Source organism: Pithys albifrons, chromosome 11 (genome assembly GCF_047495875.1).
Source record: "Pithys albifrons albifrons isolate INPA30051 chromosome 11, PitAlb_v1, whole genome shotgun sequence".
In the NCBI taxonomy this organism is placed as follows: Eukaryota; Metazoa; Chordata; class Aves; order Passeriformes; family Thamnophilidae; genus Pithys; species Pithys albifrons.
In genome coordinates, this window is record NC_092468.1 from 7,244,667 (window position 1) to 7,266,449 (window position 21,783).

Below are 21,783 nucleotides of genomic sequence, written 5' to 3' on the forward strand. Positions count from 1 at the left end.
AGAAAAAGGGGCTCTATCAAATAAATACTTTCTGTGAAACTGTTAACTAAGCCTACTTAGGATAATACGTTTTGGCCAGTAAGAATAGTCTAAATATTCACAATTTCAAAGCATTATGAAACTGCTTAACAACAATCTATGATTTATTTCAGTAAAATTTTGCCATTCAGATTTGCTAAGAGGATATGAGGAATTTCTGGCTCTGGTTTGCCAAGACTTCCTCCTTCCCTTTTCATCAAAGCACTGGCACAATAGGAACACACCCTGTAACCTCTTCTCTCAGAAAGGGCTTTTTTCTGTCTTTACTAAACCATACTAAACCAGTTCTGAGTCCACACCATCCGTTTGTCAAAGTCAAATTATTTGAAAAACAATTTCAACTCAGACAACGAAATAAAGCAGAATAAATAACAGTCCTTTTTTTTTTTTTACCACTTCAATTCTGATTTGCTCACAGCAAAAAGTCATTGTGACTGTGGGGCAGATTAAGAACTGGCAGGGAGCAGGAGGAGTGTGTTTAGAGGACAGTGAAAAATCAAGGACAAGAAGAACTGTAATTTATTCTGTTAGCAGTAATAGGAAAATCCACTACTGCTATGAGGGGTTTACCCTTTCACATGTGAAAATTTTCAGTTCTGGTCTGGAAATTGGGAGTTGTTCTGCTGTTTCTTTAGGGGATGAGTATCCTGCAGGTTATGATAGAAGTAACTCTTTCTGCCCTGTTCTTTTCATCACTTACACTGCTGCTCATCCTGAGGTTACAAAGTGAGCATCCTGCTTGCACCTCCTTGTCTTTTTCAGAGTTGTACTATATAGGAATCTTGGGCATGGAAAGAGAATTCTTTTTTAAGATTATTATTTCCTATTATTAATATTTCAATGCCTGAGAAAATGTTTCCCGACTTTTATAACCTTATTTATAGCATCCATTTCAAAAAGTTAGGTTAGTTTTTATTTCTACCTTCAGCTGCTCAAGTGAAATATAAAAGCAGTTTAAGTTCAGTGCTGTTGTCCTTCCCATAACATGGAAACAAACCAAATGTGCAATCACTCAGGCTTACGTGATATAGTCAAACTTTAGCCTATGACATACCTTGCTTTGTGTGGTTTGGTTTTTTTGATGGCAGCATTTGAGGAGGAACAGGCAAATCTCTCCTATATCTTCACTCTTCTTTTGGCAGTGTAAAAAGCATACCTGATTTGTTCATTCCTGATCTTATGCAAAATTTCTTTAATTAATGTGACTTGAGTGCTAGGACTTTCCTAAAAAGAGGACAAAATAGCCTTTTCCTGAAGAGCAGTCTTGGAGGCAAGCAGAAAGCTCAAAGAGCAGAAAGCTGGCCTTAACACTTGATATAAGACAATGTTCCTGGGTCTGTCAGGCACTGGGTAAAGTTTCCTGCAGCCCAGGAAGCCACCCAATTACCTGAAACCAAGCTTGGGGAATAATTCCGAGCTCTTATGACACATTAAGCATGAGGAAAGTTGTGCAATTTGTTCTGGTGTAATCAGTATGAATTTTATCTAATTAGGTGTTCTGGATGTTACTGTAGTATAATCTTCCTTTTTATTTTAAAAACTTTGGTTCTTTCTTCAGGGAGCTCATTAAAGGGAAGATCTGAGCAGAGCTACAGAATTGATGTTGGGTCCCTCACAGTGGTTAGCACAGAGTGAATGTTTTTTTTATTTTGTGTGGGTCATGTTTCATACTGCTGTAATTTAGTGGAGGCAGTTCATTTCAGGGTGGGAGTTAAAGCATTATCTTTAGGCTGAACTGTTTATGTTGGTTTGGTTCCTTGTGCCCAGGAGCAGTGACAGCTAAAGACAAAACCTTCTGGACCTGCTGCAGCCCATCTCCAACACAGTGCCAGCCTTCAGACCTGGCAAGCCCTAACTCACTCCTAGCTGTGATTTCAGTGGCACTGGGCCTGGACAGAGGTGGTACTGACTGCAGAGATGAGCAAACTGGACTTCTGGTGAACTACCTGTGGGCAGAAAGGAACAATTTGGAGGGCCAGTACAACTGTTCCTGAAATTAGGCCTTTCTGCACCCTGGTACAGTTTGCCAGCTTTCTCTGCAGGTTCTCAGGGTTAAGTGTATGAATTAACTTTAATAACTTTAAAATTGTGTTCACATCAGTGGCTTTGCAGATGCTTGTCAGGAGTGTGGTTTGGATGTAGGTCAGGTTATTTAAGGCCAAAGTGCTGTTCTGTTTCTAACAGTGAGAGAAATTTTGTGGCAAAATCACTCTTTCTCAGGATATCTAAAGGATAAAATTGGTTTGATGCATGTGTGCTTCCCAGAGCAAAAGAGGGTGTGTGGGCAGTGTGAGCTGGCACTGCCTCTGAGCCCCCACCCCCTGAGTGGATGTGCAAAGCAGACATGGCCCACTGGGATAGGAGAGAACTGTCCCAGGCTCAGCTTTGGGTCTCATTACTGCTCCCTTCTTCTTTAGCAATAAAGAGACTTTAACTTTGCCCTTCTGGCTCAAGATTCTCAAGATCTTTTCAAACAGTAAAGAGCTATGCAGCAGGAAGTGGAGTTACCCTTTCTCTGTGAGGATAAGGTGCAGTATCGAGAGGGCAGACGATATTTCCTCAAGTCACTTAAAAACATCTGCGTCACAGCAAGAATAGAATCAGCCTTCCTGATCTACTAGAAAAATCACTCTTATTCTTCCTTTTAGCTTTTGCAATCCTGTTTCATTCTCCTCAGCAATACAAGCAAATTGTTAGCTTATCCTGGAGCATACGTTACAAGAGCTTACCCCAGTAAGTTCTCCTCCGAGTTCATTATTTTTGATTCAGTTTATCTGAGGACACAGCAACTGGACCCTTTTACAGAGTGAGAAATTTCTTCCATTAAAGCAAGGTTTATAGGTTCCCACTCTGATCCTTTATTGCTATACATTTGGTGGCAAAAGCAGACAGAAGAAGGGAGCAAGTTGCATGATTTGGTAGTCTAATAATTTTATGTACCACAGGCTGAAAACAGACTTCCTCACAGCTTCTCTGAAAAGATAAGGTCGTGAGTTCATACAAGGCGTTTGGGGAGGGTGAGTTTATGTATCATTCCTAAAGCACTGTCAGGAAAGTAGTGACTCAAGTTAATGAGTTGTCACAAGGTTATGCTGTAGCTTGCCATGACTGTAAGTCACTGTTTCTAATAATGCCACCCATTCAGGAGTGCTGGAGCCTCACAGTGTAATTATGCTGGACACTGCAGGGAAGGGCTTTAGAAGCCTGTCAACAGGCAAACTTTGTTATCATGGATACAGTAGAAGGCTATTGTAGTTTCTGTTTTCTAAGTAATTTCTGGTTTCTATTCTATTTTTCTTTTGTATTCTGTCATTTTCCTCCTTCCTTGACCTTGGCTGGAAACCTGGTTTCTTACAATTTTGTTTTGTAAAGTAACCTTGTTAACCTTGTATGCCAGCCCTCTGCTGACACAGAAATCACAGAGTGAAGTCACAGAACTCACTGACTATTCAAGGCAAGAACTGTGTTATAAGTCGGAGAGGAATCAGATCAAGGAGAGACAAACTGGGCAGTGCAGCAGCAGCATGTGTCACTCAACCTTAGACTTCCCCCAGAAATTAGGATATTTAGCAGACAAAGATAACCTTTGCTGTGCATGGAACATAATTGGATCCTGCCTTGGAGGCTGACATAACTTGCACAAACCTGAGACCTCTCAGGGGTGATACAAGCAAACGAATTAACACAAGATCATCTGGGCAGATTTCAATATGATATGATGCTGAATATCCATGCTGGTGCTTCCATAGGTACAGCAGTGTTCCTGCTCCATTGTCTTCATCAAAATGAAGATGGAGCAGATTTCTGTGCACTTCACAGATCTTTGCTGAATTCTAGCTGTAGTAGAAATACAAACAGATGTGGATGGTTTAGTTTAGGAGGGTGTTTTCTTGGAGACCTGAATTTGCATTCAAATCACCAGTTCAGCCTAGATATATGCCCCTTATTTAATTGAATTCCTGCAGGGAGCACTATGCACCAGCACAGGAGTGTGATTTGGGGAATAGGAATATAGTTTTTTTGGCAAGGTTAACATCACTTGGACTGGGATCTACTCTGAGATATATGACTGTAACATTTTTCCATGATTGTCAGAACTTCCAGCAGTTCCCATAAAAATAACAAAAATGTATTAGCTTAATTGGGAGAGATTATAGAGTTTTTCCTTCTCTTGAGAAAAATTATTTTAATACTGTAAATTATACCTGCTTTTGAGCTGAGGCTTGATTGCACAGGGATGGGTCAGCATATGCGTACTTTAGGGCAGGTAGCCCTTTGTGTTCTCTGTGCTTGTCATATTTCAGATAGTTCTTTAAAGCCTAAAGCTGCCTGTGTGAGGTTGTCAGGTTATGATATCTTCCCAGAGCAGGGCCAGGCTTAAATAGTGCCATCTTTGATGAGCAATTTCTGAGTAATTTTTTTCTGAGAGATATTAAAAAAAAAGAGAAACCGCACTAAAACGTTTTTGTGCTGAGAAGCTCTGGGAGTATAAAACCCCAAGTCGCTAATTGGGACTACTCCTGAAATCTATGTTAGGTTTCATCCTGTTTAACAGCCAATCTACTTGTCAGGGAATTAAACCCAACTCCCTAAACTGCCATAACAAAAAGATGGCATAAATTTGGAGGCTTGGACCTGAGGACTTCAGAGCCAGAATATCTTGCAGCTGCTCCCACATTCAATTCAATCTTTATGTTGGGACTCTGAATAATCGATTATTCTTTAATTATCTGGCTCAGTGTAATAACTAGAGTCTATAATATCTTAAAAGAATCACATCTAATTTGGAAATTCTCTTGATTCATCATTTCCCATGAAAATCCATTGTGCTTAGACTGCCCTGATAATTACTTGCTCATTATTAGGATAGGGCAAAAGGCCTACAAAATCTGTGAGCTCAATAAAGTCACTTGTTTTGACAAGCCTGATTGTTCTTTGGAGATTGGTGAGTGAATGCAAACAGCATTTTACATCTCTGGAGTCAAACCAACAACTGTAAAATTCAGTGGTAATCAAATTCTGTCACACTTTATATCAACTCAATGCGAAATGAAAAACAAAAGTGTCATGGAAACAGGCTCTGCTTCATTAATGAATGCATCTTAGCATTAACCATGAAGTCTGAACTCTGAGACTCTTCAGTTTCCCTTGGACTCTCCAGTGTTATATCTAACAGAACCTCTTCCTGTCTGGGATCAGAAGGTGTTTGCCAGGTAGCAGTTCTTACCTCCCTAAACTGTTGTGCATCTGGCAGTCTCTGGCTGTTTATAACATGCTGACATGTGTACTAGAAGCATTTGTTTTCCTCCCTCTGTGTAAGGGAGTCATCCCAACTGAGCTGTCCCCAGGGAAGACATCTGCAACCTAATCATCCAGGATTAAAGAGGTTGCTTCCACGTTTGATGTGCTGTGTTTGAACTTTCAGGCACCAGCTGTAACTGAGCTTGTGACTCTTCAGGTCTGTTTCAGACAGAGATACTGCAAAGCCTTGCTTTCTCTGGCAGTGTGGTGGCTCCCCACGGAGGGGCTGTGTGGGTGCTGCTCCTACACGTTCTCTGTGAGCCTCCCCCCCCCTTGTGCTTCCTGCTGTTTGCTGGGCTTGAGGTGAGCACAGCCATCAGCTGCCAATAGCACAGGGGGGAAGGAACATTCACAGGTGGTCAGAGGGTTATAAAGTTCTTGTGGGGAGGGAACACCCTGACCCTAGTGCAAGATGTGTCCCTGCCTAATCCAACCCCTGGCCTGCAAGCAATATCATGGGACACTGCCCCTCAGCATACCCTGATAATTGTAGTTATCTAGATAATTGCAGCAGCAATAGAGATCAGAACCAGCACAGAAAAATCTCAGTCCATAAAAGTTATTATTTTAGTAAATGAAAAATGTGATGCACTACTTTGGCAATGACTAAGCAGTGAACAGCATTATAGTGAATAATTACGTGTGTCAGAGGTTCCTCTGGATGCCTCCCACAGTCTGTTGACACCATCTTCCCTTTCCAAAGCATGAATTGATGCCAACACCACAACATTCATCCTCTTGTATCTGCCAGATTTTGGGAGTGGAGGTGTGTGCTGGGTCAGGTGGGAAAAGCAATGCACAATTTTGTCAAGGGCTGAGTGACACTGTGGCCTGTGCTGCCTCAAAACTGTGATGGTGACCACAACATTTACATTTAAGGAATGGAAAAAAAACAGTAGCTTTGAAAATTTGTCATGCAAGGAGCTGTTATAAGTGATGTTGTTTTACAGAGTAGTTTCAGTCTATTTTGTTACAGACATTAACTTAATTCCCTGACAGTAGGGAAGGATCTGTTTTCCTCTGTTGGCCACATCATTCATCAAAGTCGTAACTACTTAACTGTCCCCCAAGAATTAGCACTCACAGCATATTAATCCGTAGTAATCAATATAAACAGAGCTGAGTGAAACACAACATGTAACACAGCTGAGGAGTAGGTTTGCTTTTCTCTCAGACCTTGCAAACATCTCTGTGGAGATGAGCTGTATCAGAGTAGTGTCTTGCTCATAACAAAGGGCATAAAAGACCCTGGCAGCAAAAGTCCCATGAAACTTGCTGAGGCAATCCAGTTTAACTGCATGGCCTGACCTCTGGATAGAAACTGGAGATGCTGTGTAACAAAACACTCCATGTTTCACTGCACCATAACAAAGAGAAGTAGAATAAATTTTAGGACACTTGGATTACCTCAAGACCATTATCACTGGAGCATTATCATTAGTTCTCTGAATTGTTGCTCCAGAGACTTGTGTGATCTATTTAGTTCTTCATTATCCCAAAAATGTTGTTGCTTAGGTTCAGTTTGGTGTCAAAACCAAGAGTTAAATTCATAGGATCTTAAAGCAGTAAGAGCTGTTGGGAGTCGCTTGTGCCTTTTCTTCAGTTGATTCTTAGCATGTGGTAATTTCAGTCAACCGAGTCAAATCCAGACAGTGGAGCTGAGCATCCTCCTGCCCAATGGAGCCAGTGACTCTGAGCTGCCTCTTAGCTGTGTGGGGAGCTGCAGAGGCCTGAAATGAATCATGCTCATGGTCAGGGCATCTCTATTTGAAAAACCATTAGGTACAGTTATGCACTGTGTTTAAACATGCAACAGAATTACCATGTTCATGCTGGATTAAATATATTCATACTAATCTATTCTTGGGAGCCAAGAACTTTAGAGTGACCAGGATTTGGAGGTTGGCCATTCTAGCCTAAATTTCTATTCACTGACAAGCTGAGCTCAAATACTCAAAGAATATCAGCTTGCAAAAGCAGAAGGAAAGACAGCATTCAAACATACTAATATAGTAGAACCAAGTATGAATAAAACATTTTATCAAAGCTAGAAAACAGGGTTGTGGAAAAATGGCTTTAGGCCATTGCTTCAATCCTAGTGCGAGTTTTGGGTTTTGCTTCCCAATTTTATTGCATTGGATTTTGTCCATTTGCAATCTAATAATTACTGGCAATTGGAACATCAGCAGCTAACATCCCCCACTGAGCTGAAAGATTCTGAAATGCTGAGACAGAAGAATATCAAAATATCAACATGCTGCAATTACAAGCAGCTGTGAGAAAAGTCAGATATAATGGCCTCTCTTCACCTTTGAGATTTAAATTGGCATGTATATAATTTTGTCTTTAACACTGGTAAAAGGTGCTTATGGAAGGCTTATTTAGCAGCCTGTTTTTTGTAATAAAGAGTGAGATAGTATTCTGTCTTTTAGTGCCCTTCTTTTTTTACTGTGGAAAAAGCTCGTGTTCACACTGCCCTGGGTGAGCAGGAATGTCCTATGTTTTACACATAATGATGAGAAGAATGCTAGGTTATGATTAGTACTTCTAATAATAGCAGCAGTTGCAGGAAAAGCAATAGGAATGATCATAGTCTATTGTGTGAGGTGGAAAATGTTAAGAAAAGTCCTTGTTTAGCCTGGCAAAGGAAAAGGGATTCTATAGCTGTAATTTGACATCTCACATTCCCTACTAGGAATAAACATCCAACTCTGAGGATCATTGCCTCCTATTGTGGATTGTTTGGGGAATCTCTGTCTTCAGAAGAGTTTAGAACAGTTCAGGCCATTCTCAAGAACAGATTAAGTGTAGCTGTTCTTTTCTTGGGGCTGAGGACATTCTGCTTCATCCCTCAGTGCCTCTCCAGACTCCACCAGTTGTTCCAGTGCAATTATCCCAGCCTGAGTCTCCCTGCCATGACCATGGCCATAGCTGTGCAGATTTTCAATACTTGCACAATGTGAGACTGGCTACTTCCAGATATTTTTCACTCACATTTTCTTGAAGTACTTGATTTTCTTTTAAATAGCAGTTGATAGTCTCTCCCATACAAAGATTACATCACCTCCTTTACAGTCCAGTATCGATCTGTTCATCCACACAAAGCTGAACCTTATTCCTATGAACCCAGGTAGTGTATAAGCCTGTTCTTCAAATGCTCACTGGTTTTGTAGTGCCTCTATTTTCTGAGCATTTTAAGAGCTGATTCCTGGCAATGCTCATATTCTTTTCCATACTTTTATGTTAGTGGTTGGACAGAGGACTTACAGGACAGATGACTTTAAATAAGAATTATATATCTCCTGGATGGTAATACCTCCTAGTACACCAGCATTTTTTAAAAGTGTGGCTTGAGCACAGTGAATACTCTGGTGTATTTAATATGGTTTATAGGCAATTATTGTATCATTGCAAACAACCTGGCAATGTAATTGCAAGTGCCTTGTCAACAATACCAGAAAAGACCTAGTCCAAACTGAAAGAGCAAACAAAATCTGACCATGGGTGTAAGCACTAGTCATGCATTTCTATAGCTGTGCTTCAACTGGTTTATCCCGATTGCATGTGTCAGGCAAAGCCACAGCACTGAATTCTTTTTCTGGCTTTTTGTCTAGTCATTTATATACATTTTAATGAGTTATTTTTACATTTAAATACATTGGGTTATCTGAGACTGCTTCTTATTTTGCATCTCCTCAGAACTATTAAGCCCTACTGTCAGGACTTACTGTAGCTCTCTGAATTTCAAAGCTCAAGGATTAGTGTTGGTGTTTTAGCTTTGGAACTTGCTGTCTTCACAATTCTGTGAGTGATATGTGAAGCTTCCAAGCACAATGAGATTTCTTCTCCTTTTTAGGGAGAGGTTTGGGGTTTTTTTTTAAATTTGACTTAACTTTTTTGTCCATTTACATTGCTGCTGTATTAGTGGCAACATGTACTTCTAAAGACAATATATACAGATGAATATAACATTTGGCTGAAAAGCCAATGTCCCCATAATGCATAATCTATTTACCAAACAATCATCTCGGTAAGTATTGGAAAGGCTGAACTTCAGCTGTTGCATACAGGAAAGTTGCTATAATACCTCTACAAAATTCTGCCCAGAAGAAATTTTCTGTGTAGTGGACAAATGAATGAGAGAGTAGAAAAGAATAATCTCCTGGGGACCTTCCTTTGGGGTCAAAAAAAGAGAGAGAGGCAGTTTATGCTGCAGTGTTAAGCAAAATAGAACAAAATCTGTCCACTCCTAGGAAGACAAAGCCTGCTTGGACACCTCTTTTCTCTCAGTGCACCAGTGTATATTTTCTTCACCCTCTAAAATAACTCAATTCTTCTTTATAATGCTCATCCTGCACAGACTGGAAGTGTCATTTCAGGCTTTTAGGTACCACCATCAGCCTAAAGAAAACTGGCTACTTCATCCCTATCCTAACCCAATCCACAACAAATCTCCAAGTTCAAGTTCAAGCTTGAGCTAACTTGCCTGGCAAAAACAGGTGGTTTGACACTAAAGCTACAAACACTGTAGAGATGAGTTATCTACCAATTACAACAGCTTATCAACAGCTTATCAACTGCTAATCCAATTAGTCACTGCTGTGTGGCTCCCTCAGTCCTCTCAGGCTCGGGGTAGGCAGTAATTCACATGCACTGCGAGAGCTAACACCTGCAGGAAAGACAAGCTCTAAAAATTCTCCTGAAGGGGGATGAGTAAATCAGTAAATGTCCCAAGAGTAATTTAGATACTATGATCACTGGTGCAGGCAGTCTGTAATCACGTTTTATTGACAGCTCCTAAAGATCAGTGTTCCTTTGAAGCTGCCTGGAGTGAAGGCGAACAGAGCGTGTCTGGAGAGCCCAACACAACATCCAGTGAGGGCACCAAATGAACCTCTCTGGGCCAGGGGCAGCACTGTCAGCCTTGCAGTGCAGTGCTGTTTATTGGCCCACAGGCACTGCTGGAATTTACAGCATACCCCAAGAGACAGCTCTTTGCAGGGAGTGGGGCAGTTTGCTTGCACAGAGCCAGGACTGAGAAGAAAGGCAAAGGTAAGTGATCTTGCAAAGAAACACTTGCAACCACAGTTTCTCTGTAAATACACCTTGCACCTTAGGCATTTCTTTAATTGGTGTTTGATTACTTAAATAAAGTCATTGATTGATTTTTAAAAATGTTATCCTTCCTTGTACACATTTGGGAAGCTATGGTTCATCTCAGAGTTTGTTATCACAGCTTTATGAACACCTGAACAGAATCCTGGAAAAACAAGACTCTTAAAGACAGGCTGCTCCTGGGTACCATCCAAGAACCCACAAATACATTCCACTTACCCCAATAAATGGGATTTCAAATACACTTGGCTAAAATGGTTATAAATTCTCTAAATGTGCTAAATCATAAACTGAATTGTCAGATGTGTGGTTTGTGTATTGGTATCAATAATCATTTTGTCTTTGCTTTCTTGCAGGAGGTGAAGTCACCAAGCCCAGATTTGCTCAGTATTTCCATGGCAGCCTGGCCAGTCTTACCATCAGGCCAGGGAAAATTGAGAGTCAGAAAGTGATTTCCTGTTTGCAGGCCTGCAAGGAAGGTCTGGATATTAATTCTCTTGAGAGTCTTGGCCAAGGAATAAAGGTGAGGGATGAACTGACATCATCTCTGATAAAAATTTAGATCTGATTTATGAAGTGGAGAGCCCAAGGTAGAGTACACACAGTACAAATGTACTCCCAGAAGCAATGTAATTTCCCATAAAATCATGCAAAGAAAAAGCAGAACGGTAGAAGAGCTGTGACACTGCAAAGAAAAATGTTTCCATTATTGCTAAGCTAGATGCCCAGAAAGTGAGGCCCTGCTGATATTTTAGAGTCTGTATGAATTACCAGGTTGTGCTCTCATGCTTATTTTGGTAGTTCTACAGAAACAGAAGGGATTCCAAAGATTTATGGAATTTTGATTTCAAGTAGTTTTAAAGCAGTGGAAAACATAAGTCCTAATGCATTGAAAATTTCAGTATGTTCAAAGAGGAAAGCATTGTGGGACGTGAAAATGGTACAATAAAAAAACCCTAAAGTCAAGAAATTAAATTTTTAGATTTGCATATAAATCATTATCCACATTCACTCTGCATATTACTGTCTTTACAAATAATGTAGCACTTTTTCTACAGTTGGAGACCAACAGACAGAGGGAAATCCTGTTTCAGTTGACATAGTGGCCAGATTGCTTTGCATTCATTCAGACAAATTCTGTTCTTTGGATACATGTGCAGGATTTTGGCTGTAACTTCTCTAATGCTCACATGGGCTGTATTGTACTGATACCATTGTTAGGTGACCAGCCTTTTGTGTTTAATGTGTAGCCACACTGTGAAGCTGTTTCCTAGCACAGAGATTCCATCTTCCAAAGGAGCTGAGCTTCAAATTCCAGGCTGGGACGTTACTTTGGCTGCAGTCTCTGCATCCTGGGAAGCTGCTGCCCAGTGTGGTTTCAGAGTGGTGTTTTTGAGTGAGGAGGAAGATGGTGCTCTAACACTGGATGTAGAGTGTGCAGTGGGAGTGCCATATAGTACATTTTATTGGCTACACTTTTCATTGTGCAGGATAGAATGCTGATAGCAAATGCACTCCAATGTCTGTGTGGGTGATGGGTTGCAGTGCTGCAGCATAACTGATACATTTTCTGAAAACAATGGTAGAAATGCAAATTGAAAGTGCAAAGGTAAAGGTAAAGGAGGAGTTTTGCTGGCTCTAACTTTTGCATATGAGCAGAACCCCCCAATGACTTTTTTTATCATCCTACCAAGGACATCGCTGAGAATGTCACATTGCTGCTTCTCACAGCAACCTGACACAGGGATAGGTAAAAGCTGCTTTTAAAAGGCAATGCATGCAAGAAGCAGATAGGGCTTCCTGGAACCCACGACTATATGCCTAACAGCAAGTTCCTTGCTGGCATTTTACATGAATTAAAACAGTATACACTTGGCCTATGGAGCTTGAAAGTATAGTAATTCCTGCACTATTGCACTCTGCAACTTGACAGTAAGTCTAGTTTCATGGGCTTGGAAAAAACCCTGTTCTACCACCCCCTGCTGCTCCAGCATGAGGGATTGGCTTCCTTGCAGTACTAGCAGTGCAGTGGGGAAAAGGAAGATGAGGGGTTGTGTTTTGCCTTTTCTTTCTTTTGCGAGCCTTCAAAACATTTTCATTTTCTGAAATACAGATGAGACATAGTGGGTTTTTTAAAGTTACAGATTTGCTTTTACTGCCTCAGCAAGCTCAACAGTACGTGCCACAGCAGGAGGCCAAAATGAAAGGAGCAGTCAGAGATAGATTGTGGTAAGGTTTCTTTTGGGGGCTGGCAGAAGGAAGCTCAGATCAAAGCGAAGTGGTGCTCTGACCTTGAGCAGAAAATTAGAGAGAAAGGTGTTTTGGTGTCCAAAATAAATGTACCTGATCTCAGAGAGACACGTGTGACAGCTGCAGCAATGATGGGTTCTGTGGGGCTGGTTACATGGTGCTTTGCAGATTCAGTGTTGGCAGACTGTTGTGGAAAGGTGTTTGCTGGGCAGAAGATTGACCCTGTAACCACCTAAGAGAGAGTAATGCAGGTGGAGTAGTTTCTGACGTGATAGTCTTGGATGCTTTTGGTCTGCAACCTAATTTTCAGGTATCTGTAACAGCTCACAAAAACACTGTCTAAACTGTTGCTATTTTTAGCCTTTTTTAATGAGAAAGACAAAAATGGCTCAGACTAGGGCTTTCTCCAGTCCTTTTGGCAGCATTCCAGCTGTTCTGGCAGCTAGAGACTCCTTTGGCTAATTTTATTCTCTACTACTGCTAGCTTACAGAAAGGAAAAAGAAGTGTATGCAGGCTGTGACTTGTGTTAGTTCTCCTCTTCGTTAAAAAATACCCTCCAGTGTGTTATGACCTTCTTGCACAAGCTTTAAACCCGGTCCTCCATGTTCTGTTCAACAGAGAGCCCTGAGCTTCATTCTGTTCTTCACTGTCTGTTTGATCTTCTGCTTTTTAACCTTTCTTGTTGTAAGGAAGCGTAGACAGACATTGTCTGTGTATAATAGAACGTGTTCATGTAATCAATATCTGGCTTCAGGAGGGGACTACATGTGAGAGAAGGGTGCATTTCTTTGTGTTTTGTGCTGACAGCAGTAGGGTACAAAATAAGGGAGTTAAGTTGGTTTTCTCTGCAATGCAGATGGTTTGCTGAACCAATTAACAGACAGAAAATGGAATCAGGATTAATTATGATGAAGATAAAAATCAATCATTTGCTATGTCACAATAGTAGCAAAGTTTCTTGATCAGCAAGGCCGTTTTGTGTTCGATGCAATGGACTGGAGGAGGCTCAGGGCTACGAGAGCAGCCATTGACTTTGCAGAGTTTGTTGGCTCACACGAATGGCTGGCTTTGTGCAAGCAGCTGCTCCATCTTAAATCATGACACCCTTATTGATCATGAGGCAGAACTGAGAATCCCCTTTATTGTGGCTGACGTTAATGAAGATGTAGGAGGCAAATGTTATAATTGTTTTATTCATTCATGTTGAAATATATCTCAGAAAGGTATCCCAGGGTAAAGCCACACAGAAGGCAGCCAAAATACACCTCTGCATGTTTTTATAATGGGGATGTCTTTAAACAGAAGAAAAGATTACGTAGTAGTAAGAATCATGGCACTAAATTAAGGTTTTGAACTCTGCAGAGTTCCAAAAATATACATTATCAGAAATTGCTGCAGAAAGAGTACCAGCAAAGTTGACAATGCAGAGCAAAATCCAGCAAACTGGGGTTAATTTACTATAAAATTAATTATAACAGCAGTTATTCAGATATGAAATAAAAGACTGATACGAGTACATGTTTTAGGGAACAACATGTGGATTCGGCCAACAATAGCTACTAAGATATTTTTTTCTTAAATCATTAGATTTTAAACTTATGTCTGAACAACTTTCCTTAAAAATGTCTTATTTTGTACTCTGTACCTGGTACTTTAAATACTAATTATATGCATTTCTCCTAGTATCACTTCAACCCTTCCCAGTCAGTCCTTGTCATGGAAGGAGATGACATTGAGAATATAAATCAAGCTCTCCAAAAGGTCTCATACATCAACTCCAGACAGTTCCCTACTGCAGGTGTACGACGTCTCAAAGTCTCATCTAAAGTCCAGTAAGTGATACTTCAGCTGAACTGATTAGATTAGGAGCATTTTCAGTGAATTACTTTTTTCTTTTGACATGTAAAACAAAGATTTTTCGCTGAATTAAACTGATAAATCATACTGTTTTGTTATTGAGCACAGAGGATTAATTTAATTTACTTTTATGCCAATTTATGCGGTGATTTTCTTTTGATATTACCCTTTTAAGAAACCTTTCTTGTTAATGTAATGTAATTGCATTCTGTTTATAGTCTGGAGCAAGAAGTCTGGACTGAATAATCTTTACATTTATTGCATTCTTATTTTCCTTCTGAGATAGGTAGAGCCATGACTTTTTAAAGTAGGCCTATTACATCTAAGAGAACAGTATTTGTAGTTTTACTTGGAATAGTCTGTCTGTATCCTCACATGTCTGCTGTCGATGAAACACTGATGGTGGGTGTTAAACAGGAGTCTGTGTCCTTCTATTTTCGTGCAGCAATAGTGGCAGAACCTGCTCAATAATGTTTCCAATCCTACACCGTGAGAGCCACTGCTGGGCTCCCCTGGAGCATGTGTGGTACAGCGAGGGGCACAGTGCAGGGGGAGCAGGTCTGCAACAAAACCAAACCTCAGCTCTGCAGCCTCTCACCTCTGTGTGCACAGCTCTCACTAAGTGCAGGGTTTAGTGCAGTGCTGTGGGCTGACCACAGTTTGAAGAGCAGCTTCTGATGCAGTTTCACTGGAAGCAGTCCAGTTTGCACACTCCAAGGCTGGCCCAAGCCCTGTGCCAGGATGGAATAAGGTAGAGTTTGTCAGGAGATTCACTTCCAAAGCGCAGTGCTGATGCAGATGAAATTGCTGGTATGAGAACCTTTTGTCCCCTGCAAATACTCGAGGGTGCCAGAAATAGTTCATGATGGGACCAATGTAAATGGATAATTACAGAATCACAGAATATTAGGCCCTTTCAATCACACATGACAAGATAACCTTATTATATTCATTAGATATCACTTTCAGAATTTAAAGTTAGGTTTACTACAGTTGCCTAATTATTATTTTTTAACCATTCACCACTTTGTAAAGTGTCAGTTAAACATCAACATATTATTCTCTTAGTGCCCTTACAAAATACTGTTTGTCCCTTCATAATTTTAGTAGCTGTGAAGGTGGGAGGGGATGACAGGAACAGAGCTCTTCATCTCCCTGCTGGCCCATTGACAGGTGTGTGTCCTTATTCGTGGCATTGGCAGTGTGGAATAGACTGATCTGAGAGCCACCAGGTGGGGTTTGGATAGTGCAAGTGCCACCTCTGATATGCAATGTGTTACATGCACTTAATGAATAATCTGTTCTTTCAGATGTTTTGGTGAAGATGTCTGCATTAGTATCCCAGATGTAGATGCCTATGTAATGGTGTTTCAGGCCAATGAGCCCAAGATTACAATAACTGGGATGGACCACTTTGCTAGACCAGCTGCACAGTTTGAAGGTGAAAGAGGTGTTATTTTGTTCCCTGACATCAGGATTGTCAGCACAGTCACTAAAATGGAGCATCCACTGGACTTTAAAGAACGCGACAGAGGTTTGTGTCTTTCTTTTAAATGTTATTACTTATTCTGTAATGTGATCCCCATATTTTTTAAAGGATAGTGCAAACAAGTCACACAAAGGAAATCACTTCACCCAGATTATTTCAGGCAATGTTAGGCCACAGTAATGCTGCACTGAAAAAACTTGATCATATATATTGAAAAATGTGTTAAATAGTGAGAGATCAGAACGTGCTTCAAAAACCCCATATTTTATATTTAGCATCTTCCTTACGTCAGAGTAATTCCTTTCCACTCTTTTCCTATTCTGTTGAATAACATATTTTCATTAGAATCTCTCTATTTGTAATAAAATTTTGTTAATTGTACTGATAAAGTGAAAAGCAGTAATTGATTAATAGTTGAATTTTTAGTCTGTTCTTACGTTTCCAGCTCTGATACTGACTTGTGGGTGATACTTGAGAAATTAATCTTGTGCCTCAGTTTCCCACCTGTAAAATGTAAATATAATAATTTAAAAAGGTGTTTTTCAATGATGAAAGTTTATTCTACTGCTGAGCAATGTGTGTATTATTATTCAAGGCTGAGTGAATGTTCAAAAGTATGTCAGGTTTAAAATACTTGTCTATAAAGGAATCTTCCTCTTGGATGCTTGTGTGCAAGGTAAATGAAATGTCTGGTATTCTGAGGAATCATTCTAAACAGTATTTCTTGGACTAGACTAAGCAGTAACTAGAGATACAGCTCTGGGACCGATAAAATTGGTAATGATTTAACAGGTTTAGGGGCATGGAGTCCCTGAAGTCTGCAAATTTGAACTGGGACTACATTTTTGGGTAGGTTAGAGATGTACCTAGAGCTCAGATACTCAAATTCTCTGTACCACGAGTTGGGAATGTAAGGCATAAGGCTTTTTAATCTGTGCCTTCCTCCCTCCTGCACTCTCTAAAATGAGATGTGCAAAATGGGCAGTAAGTTTCAAGATTGCAGTGTCTGTGTCTACACCCTCAGGGAGCTGGTTAAGCAGCCTTGCCACACACTCTGTGCTGAGTTGATCAGAGAATTTAAATGATAATTTGATATGCTACTCTTTTTTCAGTGACAGAATTATTTTTCTTTTACGCGTATATACTGAAGGATAGTCACACAACACAGGATCTTGCCATTGATGATAATACCCTGCTCTTGGATAGATGGCCATGTCTTTGTAATGCAAATTCTTTATGGGCCATAGAGTAACTGAGAGAATCGTTCAAGCATAGATATATTTGATGTGTATTTCTCCAGTTCGGTTTTCCTTGAGAAAAACGTGAATGTGTGGCATCAATCTGGTATTGATACAGTACTGAAAGCCAGAATTGTTTACATGAATTTATTTCCAAGATCAAATTTCAGTTTTCTACTGCCAGTGATGTTCTTGGATGCCTTTTATTACAGAGCAATATATTTTCTATTCATCTCACTAGCTATTTGTAGGCCTTCATCATCATGGCACCTGAACAGACAAGACATTTCTCTTGATTTGTTTTAAGTATCCTGCATTTAATATCAGCAAAAAACAGTTCAGACAACTTTGCAAAAATTGAAAGCCCTGATGCATAGTGCATGGAATGACTGAGCTGTTCTGTAATCCTTTATCTTTTCCTGCTTTTTTTCATGATGTGTGACATGGGTTCACAGCTGAGAAGCCAGTAATAGTAGAGGAAATGCTTCACAACTTGGATTTCTGTGATGTTTTGGTCATGGGGGCAGAACTAGATCCTGAACAGGAGTGTTTAGAACTAGATCATGTGGAGCTTCAAGGAAAACATCTGGATGCCACAAATTCCACAGCAGGATATTCAATCTATGGTATGTTCATGGTATTTGCTTTCCTTTATTTCATCACACCAATTAAAGCACTATATGTCAGAAATTAGACAGAAATCACTGATTTACTGGCTGTAAAAATAATCCAATAGTGACTTGATCTTAAAAAACAGTCACTTCTTGATCTCTGGGTGTGCTGTGTTTATTCTTTGGAATCTCAGCATCCCTCCTGCTACTCCCTAAATAAGGAAAATGGCATCACTGCTTTCTTTAAAGGTGAGGTTCTTGTGGACCATCACAGTGGGATGTGGGAATGAGGGGATTCTTCAGTGCTCCTGTACTGTGCTGGTAACTCATTGGCCACTTATTGCTGTTTACTGAGCAACTTATTCTGTGTTTTCGCTGCTGTATTTGTCCCCCTCCCTTATGGTTCTCCATTCACTTCCATAAACTAGTCTCGCATAGTCTCGGATCAGCAGGAGACTCTATCAGGGAGTATTCAATGCTCTGTCATTTCCAGAGCATTCTGCCAAGGTTTGTGTTCCCTGTGAGCATTTGATGTCTCCTGTACTGCCCAGAGCGCTGTCCCAGACTGTCCCTGCCGTGCCCCCTGCAGGTGTGGACAGCATGTTCAACTATGAGCAGGTTCTGCGGCAGATCCGCTATCGCAACTGGGCCACTGCTGCCACCTTCGACAGGAAGTTCAGGGTCAAGTGCTCGGAGCTGAACGGGCGCTACATGAGCAATGAATTCAACTTGGAGGTAAGCAGCTCTCTAGTCAGCCTTCTGACCCGGCACTGAGGCTGAGCACCAGCCTTACCTTCAGCAGCATGGTGTTTTCTTTAAAAGGCATAAAATGACTGACCAAGAATGCAGGGAGTTGACTTCTCCTATGGGCATTCCTCAGTGGGGGTCTCTGTTCTGCCTTGTGTTTGAGGAGGTGACCCCTCTCTCAAACTCCACTAGCAAAGAGAATTACTCCTGTTAAACAGAATGCTTTGGATCCACTCCCCAGACATGGTCAGTAACTACAAGAATATTTAGATACCTCTGTTGAGTCCATGTGTGCTGGGTCCAAGTCCAGTGCAGCCCAGTGGCTCAGGGACTGCGAATTGCTGCTGGTGCACCTCAGCAGAACTCATGGACCTCTTCTGAATAACTGTCTTATCCAGCCTAGAGCCCAGGTACCAAATAGGGCAGGACCTGCTTAGCACTAGGATCAAAACTAAATAAATGTTTACAAAATCAATTAACAACACTATTATTATAAAATGAAAGTTTTTATATGTTATGTTTAGATAACACCTAAAAGCTGATTAGTATAGAGAGGAGAAAAAGCCACTACTTGTCCGGTTCTGTGCCACTTCATAGTCAATAGTTGGAAGTGTTAGAACACATTGTTCATGCTAGAAATTAGAAATATATTAAGCTGTGTATTTTTCACTGACATAAAAAGAGTTATTTTGGACTTTAAGATCTATGTAATAATGTTCCTATTAGCTGATGAATTTCATAATTCAATGTAATATATGAAGCCAGCAGGCTTGGAATATAAAACACTTTTTAGTAGCTGAACCCTTATTTTTCTCTTTTACCAGGTTAATATTCTACACAGCTCCAACTCCAACTTCATGGACCATGTAAATCATATGATAGTACAACCACAGTTCCTCCAATCTGTCCAGCACCCTGAGGGGAGTGTAAGTGCTGTTCACAGCTCAGGTATGTTACATCTTTACAAAGACTGCTCATAATGATTTGGGTATGTCAGTGTTTCTCTTGTGAGCCAGCCTGGTCAACAAACAAAAGCCCTGAGGTCCACAGTTACAGCTTGTAAAACCTCACAGAGATCATTGCACAGATGTGAAAGAAGTTAACATTGAATTCTATTCTGTTGTTAAAAGATGGAATCCTTTCTTAAGGTCTTCATTAATGGTTTTGTACTCTGACCCATACAGTTAAGAAAATGTCTTGTTTCTAGTATTGAATGGTATGAAGGGTAATATTTATGCTCATATTGCCTTTGTACAGCTTTATTTCTATGGCATATTAATTTCTGCCCACTCCTTTCTAAACAAAAGGAAAAGAAGTTTGTATTATTTTTTAAATATATAATTGCCTCAGTGGCTCTATTAGATGCTGTCAAGGCCTCTGCCTGGAGCTCTTTGGAGAGAAGGTAGGTTCACCTAGTCACGTACAGCGGGCATTAGCATATATTAAATGCAGAATTAAAATTAATGTTTGGGCTATATGAGTTAAAATATATACCAGAATCTGAAACCCTTTCAATGAAGTTAAACCCAGGACAAAGATAGCTGTTTAAAGGTTCAATTCTGAAATCCTTTTAGCTGGATGAGACATATATAAAGAAGTAAAGCTGATGTAAAGTGTAGGTAATTATAAGTAATTATATACAGGTATGCTTAGAAAGTGTCTGTATTTTTCTTTACACTTGTACAGACCACTAAAATGAAACTGAATTTTTATTCAACTATTGCAAACTAGTTCTCTCTCCTTTAATACTGTTCTGATTTCAGACTTCCATTCTTATAAGCAGGGCAAGGTGATAAAATGGGTTATAAAACTACTATAGCTCCTGGAACTGCAATACCTCAGGAGCAAAGGTACATAGGAAGTGGCAGCACTTCTCCACTAACCTGATTATGGAGCTGATAATACATGGTAGTTCAGAGAGATTTCTTCCTGTGGCTAGGTAGAGACAGGCTTCTCAGAGTGCAGCCAAACAGTGAGGAAAAATGTCTTGAATCCTCAGAAGTCCCCCAGCAAGGTTGTAACACAAGCAAATGTAGTGGCAATGCATTATTTTATTTCTTGGAGATTGAAATTCAAATCACAGTATAAGTGTTTGAAACCTTTGAAAATACAAGCTTTGAGATGCACTTTTTCTCCCAAGCGAGTCTGACACCTCTGCTGTAATCAAAGAGGTCAACATGTGGGTGAGAGAAAGGAACTTCATTGCAAAAGCACTCATTCTGAAACTAATTGGCTTTGCATTGATTGACTACTTGTCTTCTGTAGTAAAGTGGCTCAAAGAACAAGTGGTAGGCATGCTCACTTTTCACTTGTGATTTACAACGCTCATTATAAGCCACACCATCCATGTAGGCTCTGTCTTAGGATGTGGGCCCTTGTCAGGGCTTTCTGTAGCCCCAGGCACGTGGCAGGTGGCTGTCCTGATTCTCAGGCCAAGGGAAGAGGTGCTGTGGGTTAAAAATTGACAGTGCATTTAGTGGGGTCTCAGCGATTTGCTCCACAAATCTAAGTCCATGCCCTTTTCCACCTTTTGCTCCAGTTGTTCCGAGTGTGGCCACCATTGTCATCATAATCTGTGTGAGCATCCTCGTTTTTGTCATAACACTGGGCGTCTATCGGATCCGCACAGCTCACCAGCACAGCGCTGCAGACCACGAGGGAAGCAAAGACAATGAGATGGACTGGGATGACTCTGCTCTGACCATCACTGTCAACCCCATGGAGGTACCTCCCTGAGGCAGAGTGTGGTGGCATGGCCCCCACCAGCAGTCACTGCCACTCAGCTGTGAGCTCTAAGCCTCTTTCAGAGAACAGTTGTTCCACCTTGGCAGAACAGTTGTATGTACACTCAGGACCCCAGCCCTGCACACCATGATAATATATAATTGAGAGCTTAGTATTTGTTGTCATATGTAATTATGAAATAGGATAGTGGAGAAATCTTAGGTAAACATCACTTCCTCTCCATCCCTGTTTGTGCCCCTAGTATCCAAGTTGATATAGTTTCATTGTTTTTAACCTTTTAATGTAAGCACTAATACACTAAAAGAAGGGGAAACGATCAGAGTTTAAAGAAACTCATGTTGATGGCTTAAATTTTGCAGCCTGACTAACAAAGATATTGGCAATTGACAT

At 40.5% G+C, this 21,783-nt stretch overlaps 1 protein-coding gene across 2 annotated transcripts in view; it reads left to right on the top strand.

Annotated features, from left to right (window-relative positions):
- CLSTN2 (calsyntenin 2) overlaps nucleotides 1-21,783 on the top strand; it is a 324,990-nt gene that overhangs the window by 294,268 nt on the left and 8,939 nt on the right. For both annotated transcript variants that reach the window (XM_071566208.1, XM_071566207.1), the window contains exons 10-16: nucleotides 10,812-10,978; nucleotides 14,390-14,538; nucleotides 15,874-16,097; nucleotides 17,746-17,916; nucleotides 18,491-18,636; nucleotides 19,473-19,596; nucleotides 21,188-21,372. In XM_071566208.1, the coding sequence (XP_071422309.1) occupies nucleotides 10,812-10,978; nucleotides 14,390-14,538; nucleotides 15,874-16,097; nucleotides 17,746-17,916; nucleotides 18,491-18,636; nucleotides 19,473-19,596; nucleotides 21,188-21,372 (1,166 nt within the window). The remainder of the gene's footprint in view (nucleotides 1-10,811; nucleotides 10,979-14,389; nucleotides 14,539-15,873; nucleotides 16,098-17,745; nucleotides 17,917-18,490; nucleotides 18,637-19,472; nucleotides 19,597-21,187; nucleotides 21,373-21,783) is intronic.